This window comes from Pempheris klunzingeri, chromosome 17 (genome assembly GCF_042242105.1).
Source record: "Pempheris klunzingeri isolate RE-2024b chromosome 17, fPemKlu1.hap1, whole genome shotgun sequence".
In the NCBI taxonomy this organism is placed as follows: Eukaryota; Metazoa; Chordata; class Actinopteri; order Acropomatiformes; family Pempheridae; genus Pempheris; species Pempheris klunzingeri.
Genome location: NC_092028.1, coordinates 16,562,877 through 16,581,198, shown reverse-complemented (window position 1 = coordinate 16,581,198; position 18,322 = coordinate 16,562,877). Strand labels below are relative to the sequence as shown.

Here is an 18,322-nt window from a genome sequence, read left to right as displayed (position 1 = left end):
TTAAACAATGTATGCTTAAGTTATGTATGTATATATAATGTATAGGTTTCTGGTCTCTTTGTTGTAGTATGCACACTCTGTGTAACACGTTTGAGCCTACAGGCAGAAAGTTTGCATCAGCTGAAGTTTATGGTCTTCTTTACAAAAGCCTTAAACATAATCATAAGAAAACATGACGATGACGATGATGATGATGATGATTATAATACTGGTTGATAACTGTGATGATGCTGTTGAAAAGCCATGACTGACGAGAGAGTACGATGGTTATATTTAGGATGATGATAAAGATTATAGTGAAAATGATGTTTGGTGTTAATGATGATGATAATAGTGAGCTAATATTAATGATGATGATGAGGATGATATTATCATTGATGATGATGATGTCAAAAACTATAAACACCGGTAGTTTTCTATGTGATTGTAAAATAAAATGAAAGCCTTGTGGTCAGGGCAGAATATTATCTTGTACCGCCCTGTGTGGGCTTATAGTTACATTAACTTTTATATTCTCTGTCAAAGCTATTGGTCACGTTGTACATTACGTGTATCTATATAAAGTATACATAAAGCTCACAGCCGATCTGCGGTGTATTCATTCATTATTGATGCTTGTCTTGACCTACATATTTGCATAAGAAATGAGCCGGCGTTAATGAATTATAGAGATGCTTCTCGTGAGGTTCTGTGACAAGCGGCTTGAATTTATATCATGTCATCCTCCATCATGCAGAGCAGTGCTGCGTGAATGCTGAATACATGGTAAATCAACAGGAAGTGGAGAAGAACAGAAAATGTAAATGAAAACATGTTGGATCCCTGAGAGAAATCTGAGTGGGAGAGCAGATGTGGAGAGGAGGGCTGGGGAGAGAGCGCCCTCTACTGGTTCCTTAGGTAATTAGCTGCAAAAGTCAGAGAGTTAATAATGATAATTATATAAGAAAATGAAATACAAGCATATGAAAACCAGCCACATCAAGTTAATGATTATGAAGGATTAGACTGAAGGCTATTTTATAGTGCAGCCCATAGGCAGCCTCGTAGAATTATTGTTCTTCACAAAAAGTGCTCATTTAATTAGGTACACCCATTCAATTTAATGCAAACCAATACATCTATTCTGTTGTAAACTCTACTTTTATAGTGCCTGTAATTTATGTATATAATTCATATAAAATAAAAAAAGTTGAAGTCTTCCTTTGATTAAGTCATAGGGGTGTTTTAGCCTTGAGGTCATAGTTACTGTTAGTGGTGTTTCTAATATTCTGCCCCCCTCATGTACATAAATGGGAACACAACAAATTGAAATACCTCTCAGTGTAATGTAGTCCAGTACAACAACACCTTTAACTATGGCCTCAATGAAACTGATAATTGAATTTACACAATTCGCCAAAAGCTGAACATTATGAGCTTTGTGAAGATAGACGTTAAGGATTGCAATAGATTGTGTAGGTGTACCTAATAAAGTGGCCACTGAGTGTTTAACTCGTCTAAAAAGAAAATTGGTACGTCACTGTAACATTGTTTAAGGCAACTATATCAAAAGGACAGAACACACTGACATTATCTGTTTTGTTTCTTATTTAGATTTAAATGAACACAAATTGTGACCTATGAAGATGAAATGACACTCAAGCACAAAAAAGACCAAACACTTTCTCCCAGAAAAGAAAAGTTTAGTTTGATGGCATTTATTTTACAGATGAATTCTCCTGAACACTGTGCAAACATTTCTGCTAGAGCACAGTGCAACTACATCAAGACTGACACTCAAAATGACAGCACTTAGTATTTAGCATCATCTCTACATCAACCATGAATTCGTCTAATAGCTGTACATCATATAAAAATCTATAGAAAACAAATCTGTGTGATCTCAGCTGGTTCAGTCTGGATGCATTAATGACCAGAGAAGTCCTCATTTCATTACACATGGAAACATTTATCTTGTCTTACTGCACTTCTCTAGATAAATACAAAGCAACACACAGGCCCAGCAACACTTCAAGCTGGATGCTTGACGATTAGATTTCTTGTTTCCTTCCAGGACGGTGACCTGCCCTGCTGTCTCGTAGCTGTGATGGCGCTGATGGATTGTCCTTCCATTGTGGTTTTGCTTTGGGAGAAAGCGTTAGGTTTGCCTAAAGTGGACGACATTTTGTTTTGGGGTAGGTTTTTGCAGTCGGTGCTGCCACAGTTAAGGGCCGGAGACGACAAGGTCCTAAAGCACAAGGAACATTTATTAATTGTAAAATGAGGGAGGACAAGATTGATCACAAAAATAAACAGCTACAGTGTGAGGCACTGGAAGGTACAATACAGGTACAATTCAACCAAAATACAGAACTTCTCTCCCTTTTCACATCAAGTTTAAAAAGTTAATCTACTGTACACCAGATTTTACACCATGACCATGTATTGCTTTAATACAGGCTCTGCTACAACAACAAATTCCCAAAAAGCATCTGTGACTTCATAAGCGGCTCAGAAGGACAGACAGGTCCTGAGGCCACAGTCAAAGCTGCACACATTTTCTTCCTGAAAAAACATCAAACTTACAGATAAATATCCACGTTGTGTCTTTTATCTTGAAAGAAAACTCACAAGGCCCTGTGTGATCCTTCAGTGACCCTTCAGTAACCTTTAGGCGGCCTCTGTTGTGAGACCTGACCCCCTCAGCAGGGCGAAGAGGAGACCTGGTCGTAGTCAGGGCATTTGAGCAGAGCAGGGTAGCTGGCGCTCATCTGGAGTGAAGCCTCGCTGGAGATGTCGGAGGGGCTTCGGCCACGCGACCAGGCCTCTGGGTGGAGGAACTGGCCCGAGTGGTCGGAGCAGTTGCTGAGACGAGGGCGGTAGAAGCTGGGGTGGCGAGGCTGGTAGATCTCCTCTGCTGTGTAGCGCTTCATGAACAGGTAGACGGACATGACGCCTGCACTCTGCAGCAGGACACATGAGAGTGAAATAAAGTCAGAACAGAACAGAACAGAATATATGAAAAAAACAAAAATATATGAAAAAATATATATATTTAGAGTGAAAACAGAACAGAATATATGAAAAAAACAAAAATATATCAAAAAATATATATATTTACACAAATAATAAAAAAGATTAATAAGAATTATAGTGATATTACAGTGTGTTTGCTGTATTGGTGTTGCAATTCCTCTCTGTGACCACTGGGGGGCAGCAAACACACACACACACTCAGGTCTACTGTGTGAAGGCAGACTACACTACAATCTAATGCAGTTCAACACAACAGCTCTTAAATTATTGTGTTTTTTACGTCTGAAATGCGTGAATTCAATTATGTTTTTTTACTGAGGTCACAGAGGTCGTTGTAATGGACACCACTGATTATGAAACAAATATCATAAACGCTGTGTTGTTTTATGGAGGAACAGATGTATTGATTGGAGTGTGCAGGTATACCTAATAAAGTGGAGTGTATAGTAAAGCTTTTGATGGGGATTAAAACCTTTAACCTTAAAACTCTAATGTCAGCAATTCCTGCTACAGCAGAAGTCCTAGTTTTTGGAAGCAGCCCATGCAGTGCATTCAAGTAAATCTATTTAATTTCATTTATTTCTGTATTACTTTTAGTTATAGTTATTATTTTGTAGTATTTCATTGGGTAAAGAGCACTGGTAGAGCAGGTCGTCCACTAATTGTAAGATTGGCAGCGCCTCCAATCTGCATGTTGAAGTATCCTCGGTCAAAATGCTGAACCTCAGATTGCTCCTAAAGCTGTGTGTGAGTGGTTAGTGTCTGACTGATGAGCAGGTTGGCACCTTGCATGCACCCTGCCATCAGTGTATGAACAGCAGGCAAATGGGTGACTGTGAATGTAGCATTAAAAGCACTTTAACGGGTTGAAAAGACCAGGAAGTGCTCAATATGAGCACAGTCCATTTACCTTGGATTAACGTATTTTGTAGATCAATAAATTCAATTTAAAAAAAAACATGCTGGCTGAAATATTGCCCTGATCACAGCAGTGCTGAGATCTAGTCATCTCGTGTTTACGGTCAGTTGCTCACCTCAGTGAGCAGGAAGGAGATGGCAGCGAAGGCAAAGGACCAGCCGTACTTATAGGTAAAATAGGCCTCGCTGCTCTTAGTCCTGTTCAGCATTTCATCGTTTATACTGGAGATGTACAGCACCAGACCCACAACCAGAGCCAGACCTGAGAGACACGTGGAATCAAAACGAAGATGAAGAGAAGGCAGAAATGGGACAAAGAATGAGAGAGGAAAGAAGATGAGCGTACCTGAGAGGATGAAGAAGATTCCAGAGACAAACGCCAGGATGGTGCGGTGAGGCCGAACGTGGCCGATGTTGTTGAGGACAAAGCCGATGAACATGAAGAAGAGGCTGACCAGGGGGAACGGGGTGGCTGAGCGGATCATCTCTGGAGAGGAGATGAAGAAATCTGCTGATTAAGCCTAAAACTGAAACATACTAAGTGGTTTACTAAGAGTGTTCATCCAAGGAGGACAATGAAATGTAGACACTCGATCATCATCTGCTACTTTGCCAGATTTGCTTGTGAATGGAGTACAATGTCAGAGCTTATTACACTGACTCACTGGAGTGGATTTATGCTTTGTGAAGCTTTGACACTGAGCCACAGTGAAGGATTTGTGAGGTGAATTGTCTGTAAAAAGGCAATAAGTATTCTGGAGAGGAGAAGGGCAACAACATGAGGGTTCAGATGACTCAGACTCATCTGTCTGGCCACATTCAGATGATTTCTCAGTACGGCCTACCCCAAGTTTTTGCTATAAAAACACCCCCCCGGCTGTTTATGTGAACAGCTTCAGGGGGGCACCCTGAGTTATTAAGCCTGTAGCTGTTACTCACTGAGCACATTTACTGTGGACTCTGACGTCAACTGGACATTCATGGGCATGATGTATGTGATGGTAAAGCAGCGACCGGACTCCTCACCTGAAGAGGAGAGAGACAAAACAGGTTAGAGACAAGGTGAAGAAGATTGATGAGGGGACGTGAAAAAAAAAAACGCCCTGAGAGGCAGGCGGGAACAAGGAGACCAAAAAAGCTCAAACTCTGCAGCTGAGATGGCACAATAGATGATCTTGGCAGGTGACAATAGCTAAAGGGCAGGTATATGGAGCTGGTGAGGGAATTGAGAGCAGGTGTGCAGGTTGGTGTGGAGGTCAGGTGATGGTAAAAGGTGGAAACACACTGAGGACTACTGCAGGACAGAGAGGGACATATTGAAGCTTACAGTCGGGCAAAAATGCTAAAACATGTCTGTAACCATGACAACAAACAGAATCACTGTTTGTGAACCTGACACAGATACCAGTGAGTCAACACTCAACAAAGGACACATAAAGAAGCTGAAACCGCATTCACTCGCTTTCTTCCTGGGTGCCAGATGAGACGATGGACACCACTCTCATGTCTGTCCAGTAAAAATCAAGTTGGATTAGCTTAGCTTAGCATAAGAACTGTAAGAAAATGGAAACAGATAGCACGGCCCTATCTGAAACTAATGCCTCATTAATTAAGGCTCATTAATTAACATATCTGTCATTTGGTGTGTAAAAATGAGGATTTCTTGACTGGGGCGTCCTCAAGTCTCCGCTGGCTGCCTGGCAACATTTTCCCCCCAATAAATCTTGGCTAATTTATTCTGTGTTACTTCTGCATACAAGCCAACACTGATAACAGGTGGAAGATAGAAGCAATAGTATTCCTGATGCGCATACATTACAAAATGTACGCTCCTGAGTTTTAAATAGACATATTCAGGATAGATTTCCCTGCATTTTTCTTTGTCATCAACCTTTTTTTTTCTTTACATAAGTGTGAGTTACATCACATCCTGCAAAGACAGCCACACAGTCATTATTATCACTTCACTGTCACATACAGACGGCAGCTGGCATTATCCACCAGCTAATTCTGTGGCACAATGAGATGACATCTGTCTCTGAGGACTTGTGGGTGTAAGTTTGTGTGTGTGTGTGTGTGTGTGTGTGCATATAATCATCCTACAGGACTGATTGTACACTGAATTCACCTTGTTTTTTGGTGTGTGATAGAAACAGGGAAGAAATGCTCTTTCTCTCAGACTGCCTCTTGAATATGATCATATGATCACTCCACTCTAAAATCTAACTCCATTACGTGCATCTGTGCTGCAGTCCTGAGTTACAGGAGAACAGAGAAACTGATCCCAGATCTTGGACTCGTTTGGAGCCGCAGCCTCGTTACTGACCAGCCAGGAAGCAGACTCTCCAGAGGCCAGAGTGCAGCGAGGTCTTGATGTCGGTGCTCTGGTTCAGAGGCATAATGACGCCCTCCTCCAGGTACAGCCAGTAGTCGGTGCTGACTGCTACTCCCAGCAGCCCCAGGCCACTGATTGCAAAGACACTGCTCAACAATGTCAGGGCCTTCCTGCTGCACGCGCTCATGGTGACAGTGGGGGAGCCTCCAGCAGTCTGTGGTTAAAAATAAAGAAAAGTCCAAGAAGCGATCAGGAGGAGAAGAGGAAAAGAAGGTTTTCCAGGTAATATTTAAAAAAAGCTGGATGTGGAGAACCAACATGTTCTTAATTAAATAAATAGATACATTATGAAATAGATAATCAGATGAATAAGACCATGAAGTGGTGACTAATCCAATAATTCTCTAAAACTCAGCTCGTTATTATTAATCGTTATTTCATCTTGCTTTTTCTCACAATAAGAGAATTCTTTGCTGTGCATTTTCTATTTTAACATCATGTGTCTATAACAGGGGTGTCATATATGTCAGATATGTGATTGGCTGTTGCTTTGGTCTGAATGACCAGAAAACCAGTTCAGTTCTGACCTGTTTGTTCTGATTTACAGACCAAGAGTTTGATGAAAAATGGCAAAATAAAAATTTTTTGTTGTGAACCAAAACCAGACTGAGGAACAACCTGCAATAATATTTCATAAAAATCAACAGTTTTAAAAGCATACTTTAGCATTTTGGGAAACTTTCTTGGTGGGAGTAAGATGAGAAGATTGAACCCATTCTTGTGTCTGTACGATAAATACAGGTACGGTTAGCTTAGTTTAGCATCAAGTCCGGTAATTGGAGAAGTCAGGCTGGCTGTTTGCAGTCTTTATGCTAAGCTAAGTTGACCATCTGCTGACTGTGGCCTTATATATTCAGAGAACGACAAGAAAGCTAAAAAAGTTTATTTCACAAAATGTCGAACTATTTGATAATTTTACAATTTCACAATGATTTCTTTTGTCTGTATTTTCATTGATGATCATTCTATTATGCCTTTTATTATTCATGCAATTTCAAACACACGACATAAAATAGATGGACTTTAACTGTCCATAGAAACCCTCATTATGCTGCTGTTTACTGGCTCAAATGGACGAATCTCTTCTATTTTAGCTCCTGTCTCACTCAGCGCTACTTTCTTAAGCAGAGACATCATCTTCCCGCTCGATTTATCTCTTGTTAATCTATTCAGTGTATCAGAGAAGCACCTCTGCACTGTATTATACTGAGAATGCGTCACTTTGTCCAGCCTCCACGTGCTGCCCATCTAAACCCTTAATGAGAAGTATTCAGCTGGAGAAACTCTCCACCAGGTTCATTATGTAAACACAACTTCGACAATGTGTTTCACACAATCACATCACTGAGGTTTGGATCCTCTCGGGACCTTGGAGGAGTGTGGTGAGGTGTTTTGTGAGCTCGACTGAGAAAAAAAGGAGGGGAAGAAGATTGGTGGGAGAGGAGGTGACAGACAGACAGACTCGTAAACAGAGAGGATGAGGAGGGAGATCGCTCGTCTGAGAGCTTCATCTCTTTTTCCTGTCGGCATGATATGTCAGAGTGCTTTCTCTGACAAAGCTGGAGAGATTTAGACGAGTCAGATCTCGTCGTGATGAGCAGCTTGTGAAATGTCAGGGCAGCCAGGTAACTGGTAGAATCTATAACATCTTTGTTTGGTTGCTGTGCAGGTAAATCTTGTTTTACTTTTTGTGTCTTATTCTCAGTGTAGGTTTTTCACTTTGCACATGAACTTCTTGTAATGTTTTTAATCTCTGACCCATCCACTTCCTCTCCAATATCAAAGATTTACAGTCATAATAAATCCTATTTCAGTCCATGTCACTGCTAACTCTGTCCAACCTGCCAGGAAAAACGAAAAATGGACTGTGAGTCAATAACAAACCTGTTTGAGCCTCCAGACTGAGGGACATTAAATGTGTTGCAGCGTACTGCTGTGAATACAAATGCTCACATTATTTGAAATCCAAGACTGCCTTTTGACATTTTACAGCCATGAATCAGAGCAGAACACCTCGAAACAGCCATCGAAAAAAGATTCATAAAAGCTTTCATAAGTCAAAGAGGGAATTTGGCAGAATGAACGCGTAGTAAGACATCGTCTACAAGTGACAAGCTGATGATTTAGGTGCCCGTTCAGGACACATATTAATGATCCATGCGGAGTGACGGAGGGAGGAAATTAGAGGACACATTGTCATAACTCTGTCTCACTTGGCCTTTGAACAACCAGGATTTAAGCTGCTATAAGAAACCTGTCAGGTCGCACGTTATTCACATAAACACTCAAGCACAAATCTGCTTGTCCGTCAGCAAGGTCACCTCTCTTACTTTGAAGAGGCCTCATAGCTCACGTGTTTTTTCATACTAAGTCCCTTCGATGTTGTCAGTCCTTATCGGCAACATTATTCTCTAATTCATACCTTTCTTTTTTTTTATCAGACAGTGACACTGCAGAGACAATCTCACAATCAGAGTCTTAAACCTCCGGGCCAAAAGGACGCTCCTCAGCACAATCATTTAGAGCACAACTAAAGTAATACCCTCAAGAAATCCACAGTCAAGAAAAGACCAGATGGGAGAGTTAAAATCATTTGCTGATTTCATATAATCCTGGAAATTCTCTTTCTTTAAAACATTAATCAAGTCATTGTTAAGGTACAAACAAGGTGTGATTTGCGGGTGAGAAGACACACTGAGCCACTAGATGACTATAAATATATCAGTCATGCCTATAAAGCCATGTCACACTCAGATCAGATCTCTTCGCCATCTGTGTGGCAATATGCTGGAGCTTCTGCAGAAAAATCCACGTCCAACTTTTGATGTGAAGTAAACAGACAAATAGAAAATCAGTCATCAGCCATACATTTTGTGACCTTCTCGCAAATGCAACAGTTATCTGTATGTGATTGTAGTGTAGTTTTCACAATAACACGTCACTGGCAGCCCTGAATTGCCATCATACATCACACTGTGGCTGTTTCTAATATCCTTTAGTAAACATCAGTGAATATGTTAATGTCTGGTTAATTAGAAGCAGGAGTTTCCAAAAAAAAAAAAGTAATCACCATGCATATGAAGGCATCCAAACTCATTACTTACCGTTTGTGGTGATCTGTCCTCTTTCAGAGCTGTTTCCTGCACTTGGAGCAAAGCTTGTGCACAAAGTTGTGGATCTAAAAACCTGCTGCAAGCAGAGAGAAGGACTGCCTCTCTGATTGCTTGTTTGTTTTCTGTCTGTGACCACTCGGAGGGAAATGAATCGTCTCTGTCGTCTATTCGGTCGCAAATTCCTTCAGAAAACTGTGAAGTGAAGCCGTGAGAAGCTTTTCAGGAGCGAGGCGATGCAGCAGCAGCAGCAGCAGCAGTGCGTCAGACGGCTGGTCCGGGTCTCAGCTGCTGCATGCAAATACAGAGAGAGAGAGAGAGAGAGAGGGAGAGAGGGGGGAGAGAGAGAGAGGGAGAGAGAGAGTGTGTGTGTGTGTGGTTTCTCAGGACCAAGGACAGCTCCACTGACAGGAAGTGAGACAGCTGCCTGTTGACATGATGATGAAAAAGAAAATGCAAGAAGCAGCTGAACACAAACGTACAAACTGAACACATGTAGTCTGAATATAGAGGTGTTTTTTTTTTTTTTTTAAGTTATTACTATATTTTATTATATTTATGACAGCAACATAAACATGACATCTTTCTGTCTGAGGTACATAGAAAGCATCTTCAGAAGGTTTGTTTTCCAGACATACTTTATATCCTGTATGGTGATGAAGTGCAACAAATGGCTTTATTAAAGGTTTATAAAACCTTTATTAATGCTTTATAAATGAGTAACAGGTCGTTACTGTGGACAACCTTTAGTTAGTGTTATCTAATACAGCAGATCAGCCATAAATACCTTTACAGAGGTTTCAGTTCAGTTTTCTTAGGTGTGCTTTTAATTCCATGTTTATTATTGAGGTTTTAGTGTGCAGCGGTTTTGAGCTGGACTGTATTATACTGAAATGTGTTTCTGGTGTTTTTTTCCACTGCATTTACAAACAGAACCAGTACGACACCACAGCTACTATAGCTGCAAGCTCGATAATATATACAGCAGAGTTCAATCGACGCCTCTGAGCAAACAATTTAAGCGTCATGAAAGTAGAAAATGTGGCAGAGCTGTTGTACTGGATTGCATTAGATTGTGCAAGTGCACCTAATGAAGTGACCAGAGAGTTTATGTCGCTAGTGTATATACTGATGTAACATTTTGTGCTTTGTCCTTAAATCATCAGAATTCACCACTTACTTTCTGGGCTTATGTTCATTTCCTAAAAACAAATTCAAATCAGTTTTTATCGTGTAAAAAATGATTATCAGATTGACGTGAAACATCACAAAATGTTAAATATTCCAGCCACAAGGTCATAATTAGTAAGTGGTTATTACTGCTATGGTGTAAACAGGGTGCAGGTTGTAGTTGTAATATTTTTACCCCAAATTCTGTATTTGAAAAATAAAAACTGAACAAATTAGGCCAGTTGTCTGTTTGGTCGCCACAAAACCAAATTCATGTTTGAGTTGCTTGACTTCCTCTCAGCCAGAAGAGAACTAATGATGCCCTCCACCTTCTCTGACCCTCCTTCTTTACCCCTATAATAGTTTTCAGCCCCTTAATACATGTAGTTTAAAACATGTGAAGTAATTCACCCTGTGCCTACAAAACAACACAACTACGGCTACTTCTAACCAGACGCTTCCACTCCAACAACAAAACAGAGCAGATCAATATTTTTCATACTTTATTTATACACAGTATCCATCATACCACAATGAACAGAGGAACAAGAAGAATCAGGTTAACAAAAGCCGGGGCAGTGAAAGGAAACGCATACAAACATCCCTGTGGCTCTAACTGAAGCCTGTAGTGGTTCTGTACCCTGACTGGCCTGACATTTGATTATCTGTCATGGGTCCAAAGGTTGTTTTATTTTTCCCCTCTCTCCTGTGATAAAGAATTCTCAATGTGAGACATGTAAACAGTGAGTTTTCTCTTAACCTTAAAAATCTCATTTTGGTCCAAATGCGACAGCTGCAACATCATGTTAAATAACTAATTCGGGGGTTAAAAGCTGGAACGTTTCCTAAATTTGGCAGTTTTATGAAGCTTGAATGCTTTAGCTTTGTGTGCCACTCAAGAAAAAAAAAAACAAAACACTGCTGGACACACGTGACTGGAAACAGAAAGACTCAGTTTGGCACCAGTGAACAAAAAGCCAACAGAAGCGTTTTGCACATAGTCGTCTGTTTATAATTCAGCTTTTTAGCCAAACAGGTTGGGCTACATGACAGCGAGTGGGAGGAGACGATGAGCAGAAAAGCGAATGATGCTCGCCGGATGGGTTTGTCTCATTCTGCGTAACGAGGTGGGGAAACTCCATGCTCCACACCTGGAGGGGCGGCGCAGGAGGGGGGGGGGTTGTCTCTGTATCATGCAAAGGGTCTTTCTCATGCTTAGATCAGGCCTTGCCTCACGCATGCACACAATATACGCAAGAAAGAAAAGACGTCTTTCAGCCTCTGGAATCCTCCTACCATTACACGGCTTTTTAAGTCAGTTTGTTACAGGAGGAGTCGGCCCTGAGACGACCAAGGCGGGACGGGATTCGACCATTTCACGCGCGGCAGGTTCTGCATATTCTCCATGACACTGAGTAGTAGAAAACAATGGATAAATAGTGGAAATACATGTACAAGGTTTGCTGATACCAAAGCTACCAAATATTCAGCCAAACGTGTGTGTGTGTGTGTGTATACACTCTTCTTAGGGGTAATCTAAACCTAGAAATGTCCAAACTGTCTGCGGTAGTAAAAGCACATTCAGTTCGTAGTATAAAATCTGCAAGTAACTTCTCTTTTTCAAACATCTCCTTAAACCATATTTACAAAAAATAAAACAAACAAAAAAAAAAGTGGTTGACACACGATTAGAGGGTTAGACGTCTCTCTGGACAGAAAAGTTGAGTAAAGCAGAACATAAAACACAAACAAAACTTTTCTCCTTCAACAATTAGAAACTTTTCTTCTGAATAGGACTCTTCAAAACGTACAACAATTATATATTAACATAGTTTATATCATAATACTAAACTTTACAATGATACCAGACGTGTACTGCATCCTACAGTCTACTGCTCATACAGAGTCAGAAAATAAGCATGCAACAGAGATCTGCTTTGTGCATATGGAAATAGCATCTTTATACTTCTTAACACTCTTTGATCCACAGTTTTCTGACCCTATATACTGAACTCACCCTGCGTTCGCCCACTGTAGACAAAGCACTGGATTGAAAAGGCCTAGACAGCTTGTAACTGTACGCATAATGTGCTTCTGTTTCTCTATGCAGAGTTAGATATACTGTAGTTCCACGTCCTACAAAACAACAGATATAAATGGTCCCTGTTTAGGGGCTTTAGTGTGTTGACGGTGTTTGGAAAGCCAGAGAAGGGAAAAACATTACAAGAACTGCAATAGAAATGTTTCTTTTTCTACTTTGGCACTCATGTAACAGTATACTACCTCTTTTTCTTTTTAGTATATAAATATAAAATACACGTGTAGCGGTTCAGAAGTAGATAAAGCCGGGACAGAGCAGAAAAACATGTTCCGTTCTTGTCGTGCATTGCAGCTCGTTGCGTAGTAAGATGGGGAACGTGAGTGAGGAGAACATCTTGCATCTGTAATACCTAATGAGATAGAAACTGATAGACAAATTCATACACAAGAAAAAAGGCTGCAGGTTTGGAGAAACACAAATACAGATTTCAGAGTAAAGAACATACCATGAGATGTTTAGGGGAAATGATATCAAAAAAAAAAAAAAAAAAAAAAAAAAATCAGTGCCATGTACTTTTTCTCACCCACAAACATCATCGTAACACTTTGCTCCACCTTCCACAGTCATTTCTGCACACAGATATTGATAACTAGTCGACAGAATACTGTAGAGGGTGATATTAGTCTTTTTGACAGCGGGACGTTTGTTGGAGTTTGGAAGGATCCTGTAGTCAGACAGTCCATGCTTTTGTGTTTCCTGCTCTCGCCTCATACCACGCTGTGCAGGGACGGATGGATGAACTGAGGGTTCATGTAGGAGAAGCCTGCAAACTCGCTCTGGTCGATGTTGGCGATGACCAGCTGGTCGGGAGGAGTCAGAACAGGCTGTGTGCGTGTGAAAAACTTGTCGAAGTTTTCGGCTCCTTTGCCGCACTGAAAGAGATTTAAAAAAAAAAAAAGTCAGATGTGGAAAGGATCAGTCGTTATTTTGTTCTCTGGGATGTAAAAGACTACAAAAACATGATTGGTTGAACTCATGATCGAAAGGCTTTTCCTCATGAGTGTTTGACATGAAAGCTTCGCAGCAGTCCCAGAGGGAAGGTGGCGCGGGAAAATGTCGAAGCTCGACGTGTAGCCGGGCAGAAGTTGTAATTAGATTAGGAGCTAACCCCCAGCATCCACGGTGGAGGTCATTATCATCAGTGTGTGGCTCCGCTCGGGGCTGTCATGTGTCTCAAGCCGCTGAATATGTATGGATATTGCTGTGTGTCATGCACGGTATCAGACAAATTCCCCTCGAATGAATAATGCACAACAGAAACAAATCTGGAGTGTACATTGGATTTCAGCGCCTGCTGTTTGTCACACATTTTCTCAGGAGACGTATCAGCATGTCAGGCATTTTCAGCTGCTTTGTAGTATTACACAAACCAAGCCATAAAGCCTCAGATGGATCTTTTGTTTGCCAGTCCCTTCAGATCAATTAATGACGCAGTGTATGAGCTCACAAATGTGATACACTACACAAAGCCCCCTGAATGGATGGAGCCACTTTTAGCAGTGTTTTCCTCCCCCCTCTGTGAGTGGAGACGGATACATCCGCTGCGTAAGCCTGCATTTACTGTGGCCCTTGTGTGGAAGCGAAGGGAACTCTGCTCTTAGAGAGCTATTTTTAATCCTCGGTGGCAGCACTTGCTTTGCTGCGGGCGCTGTGGGCAGCAAGGGGATGGAGGATGCAGGGGTCCACAAACAGAAAAGAGTGTTTTGTGGTGAGAGGAGGAGGTTTAGGTGTGTGTGTGTGTGTGTATGTGAGTGAGTGAGTGGGGGGGTGCAGGTGTCAGTGGCAGTGGGGCTGGTGGCTGCAGCTGGGATCCAGCCTCAGGCTCTGCTGTGTGCATACAAACCATTACACTGGGAGAAGATGAATAGGAACATAGATAGTCATGGATACACACGGAAAGACTCTCAGAGGAAGTATTTCAGTTCTTCAACAAGGATGCATTTGAGAATTGCTTTTTTTTCCTGGTGATTTGCTGTTTTTAGCGTCACACAACATCAACATTAATAATCTGTTTCTACGACTGGAATTATCCACCTGTTTTACCTTATAAATAACAAAGAAATACCATTTCTGCCTCTTGGTTGACGTCCAAACGTTGGTTAAAAACAAGTTGAGTTAAAGGTCGATGCAGACAATATATTACTTATCAATTACTTGTTAATAACTTCTAATGTTATGAGACCTGCCCCCTCGGCTCACTGTTGTTCCCACAGCAGCAGCATGAATGCAAAGCCACTCAGTCACTGTTACACGGCTCAAAAAATAAAAAGCTCGGTTAATGGCAACGGATGAAAGGGCCTCATGGTACGCGTGGTCAGATTTAATTCATGAAAGGAATGCCACACACAGTGGAAAGCAACAAAGAAATGTCATGAATCAACATGAATTACAACAGGTGCTCTTTTGATCAAACATTCTTGTCCAATCATCTTGTTGATTCCACAGGAAATTGATGGAAAACCAGTGATTTGCCTTTTCATTTGTCAACATTGTGGAAACTTGCTTCACCTGCTCACGAGTACTTTGAAGTTTTTAGTTGCTGTAAATGCCCTCTTTATATACAGGCCCCGAAGAGGCCCCTTCCTAATAATTTTAATGTGCACTGTAATCATTCCTCTCTGATACAATTTCAGTATAAGCAGTGAAGGACACAATATTTGAGACTTTACTCGTCTCAGGCAGATAAATAAAGCAGGCATCTTCTAAAGGTTTTAGTCTTTTTAGTCCCCTCTTTGTGTTTCCCCACACACAAACACAAAGTACACATTTTGCGACATTTGAGAGGAAATTTACTGTTTGAAGTTTGCAAAAATGACTCACAATAAGACTCTACGTGTCAGAGTAAAGTTTGGGCGTCAGTTTACATGTTGTTGTCTCTCTCTCTCTGTCTCTCTCTCTCTCTCTGTCCAACCTCCACCCAACGTAGACCCCTACAGAAGCCGCCCACATTGAGCCTGGGTCTGTTCGAGGTTTCTTCCCTTTAAAGGGGAGTTTTTCCTGCCACTGTTGCTCAATATAATATCTGATGCTGCTCATGTAGGAATTCTTGAATCCTTAATTTTGAATTCCTGAATCGTTGGGTCTCTCTCTAATTAAAGAGTTTGGTCTAGACCTGCTCTTTCTGTAAAACGTCTTGAGATAATGCTGTTGTGAATTGGCGCTATATAAATAAAGATTGATTGATTGATTGATTGACATGTTATGGGTGATATGACGAGATAAAAAATAGTAAATAAGGATGTTTTATGTCAGAGTTTTATATGATTTTTGCATCTGTTTAGTTAGATAAAATTAGTTTAACTGATCAGTTTTTCAACTGATTTTCTATAAAATGCCCAATTTAACTATATGTTATCTCATGTACATGATGGAGGATGACTGGCCAGTCAATTTGATATGCTTTTTTGATTGACATAAACATCTGCATTAAGCACATGTGCGGTACACACACACACACACACACACACACACACACACACGGTATCACTCACCACTTTGGGTTTAAATGGCGGTTGGATCTCTCTGTTTGCCAGGCGTTCCCAGTCGATGCGTCTGAAGAAGGCCTGCTCCCTGATGTCTCTCTCCCCCTCTGGGCCACAGCCGAGACGCTTTGACGGGTGTTTGGTCATCAGCTGGTGACAAACACAAGAGGAGGGATCAGAAGACGTGACAGAGGCAGTTATCTGCTTGAGGGAGAGAAAAGGTAAAAATAGTGAAGCAGAGATGGACAGGAGAGAGAGCTCTGAAGCTAGCTTCTACATCACTAATCCAATTTTGTATCTCTGCTTCTTACCTGCATTATATCACATTATCACGTCAACAACATTATGCAGAGCTGACTGACACTCAAACTGTTTTCACTCATATCCAGATTTTAAATGGTTGCAGGAAATTACGCTGCAATTTCTGATTCGGCTGTCACTTTTAATTTTGACCATGAATCATTTTTGCAAATGACACGTGAAGCAAACAATAAGAGGCATCAAGATTATCTCTTTTGTCACAGGCTCCGAGATGATGAATGATAATTTTCGTGGCTGCATGCAGCTACAGGGTGTAATATCATGATAAATGAAGGTGGGATATGTTATTAAAAGACTTGATCGGACTGCGTCTGGATCTTAATTGAATCTTCGCTGGTGTGTAAATTGACTCTGAAAACTCATTTCCTTGTTCCTTGTTTCCTTGTAAATAATCATGATCACGCCACTGTGATGATGTCACCAACAGGATGCCCAGGTGTGAGAGGAACAAACATCTGATAAATGGATGATAAAATATGGGTCGTTTTCGAAAGCCATGAAAATCTGTGACTTGAATGTGTTGAGTTTGCTGGAGCACCATGTAAACTGATTTACTACTGTGATGAAATGGAAAACTAAAACCATCGGCGCGTTAATAAAAAATATTATTATTATAATAATGTGTGGCTGTTTAAACTGTTACTCACTCCCTTGCAGATGGACACGGCTTCTTTAGACATGGACTTGGGGTAGGACACGTTGTGCTCCATGATGGACTGGAAGAGCTCGTCTTCATCCTCTCCATCGAACGGCGGCTGAAGGGAAAGACAAATGATGTCACAACGGTGTCACAGAGTTCAGGTAAACGTCAGGTGTGACTGCAACTCACAGTGTGAGGGCTGTTCTGTGAAACCTGACAAGATACTGAGGTGATGAATTCAGCATGTGAAGGTGGAGCTGCTGTGGGTGTCACATATGTACATTACAACACTATATTCTAGGGCTGTAAATAAGCCCTACTGAAAATGATTTGGATCAAAACACTATCTTGCTCTCTATCATGTAGGTTATAATTGTTATTTTGTGTGTTTATGTGTGTGATCCATCTCCATTAAGAACAATATCTGTCTAAACTGTTGCCTGGAAACTGGAAATCTTTAAAAAAAAGCACTGTAAAGTTTCTCAATATTTCGGTCAGAACAACTCTTTGTTGTGGTTTCCTGTCCTGTTGTGCACAGATTATCATCTTTGAAGCTGGTCATAAGCAAGGGTCATGATAAAAATATACAGTCTTACTAAAATACTGCTTTCCTTTATGTAGTGAATGTCTTTTTTCACCTTTTAAGACCCAGAAAAAGCAAACGTCGCTGTTTTAGTACACTGGATATTAAGACTGCTGTTTTTCTGCCATTCTGCCAACACTTATCATACTTACTTAAATATCATATTACATTATATTATTATACACTGTTGCCCATAAAGTTGGAATAATTGTTTGGAGGAGTTTGATCAATAGTTGAGAAGATATACACTTTATTTATCAAGAATAAATCACATTGTCACAATCATTTCATGAGAAGATTCCAACTTTATGGGCAACAGTGTATATTCACGGCAAGTTATAAATGAAAATTCTTTTTTAGCATTTTATTTCCAATGTTCTCTTACTGATTAGTGGAACTTGTTGGAGCCTCCTATCTATTAGGGACGGGGCAGAAACTAATAATGTTTATCAATTATTCTGCTGGTTATTTTTTTAGATTAACTGAGTAATCATTTAGCCCGGTTTCCCTTAGAAGTTTCCCTGCTCCAACACACCTGATTCAAATGTTCAGCTCGTCATCAAGCTCTGCAGACGCCAGATAACGAC

General features: G+C 40.7%; 2 protein-coding genes across 2 annotated transcripts in view; both read right to left on the bottom strand.

The window, feature by feature from the left end:
• Nucleotides 1–2,681: 2,681 nt before the first annotated feature.
• Nucleotides 2,682–6,455, bottom strand: cacng5b (calcium channel, voltage-dependent, gamma subunit 5b). The gene is given in 5 exon segments (XM_070848409.1): nucleotides 2,682–2,942; nucleotides 4,050–4,195; nucleotides 4,280–4,420; nucleotides 4,873–5,006; nucleotides 6,265–6,455. Coding segments are annotated over 5 exon segments (873 nt in total).
• A 6,961-nt stretch (nucleotides 6,456–13,416) lies between these two features.
• Nucleotides 13,417–18,322, bottom strand: part of prkcab (protein kinase C, alpha, b) — a 91,175-nt gene continuing 86,269 nt past the window's right edge. Inside the window, exons 16-18 of the mRNA XM_070847267.1 lie at nucleotides 17,160–17,267; nucleotides 16,201–16,341; nucleotides 13,417–13,581 (exon numbers count right to left, since the gene is read on the bottom strand). Of these exons, the coding sequence (XP_070703368.1) occupies nucleotides 13,417–13,581; nucleotides 16,201–16,341; nucleotides 17,160–17,267 (414 nt within the window). The remainder of the gene's footprint in view (nucleotides 13,582–16,200; nucleotides 16,342–17,159; nucleotides 17,268–18,322) is intronic.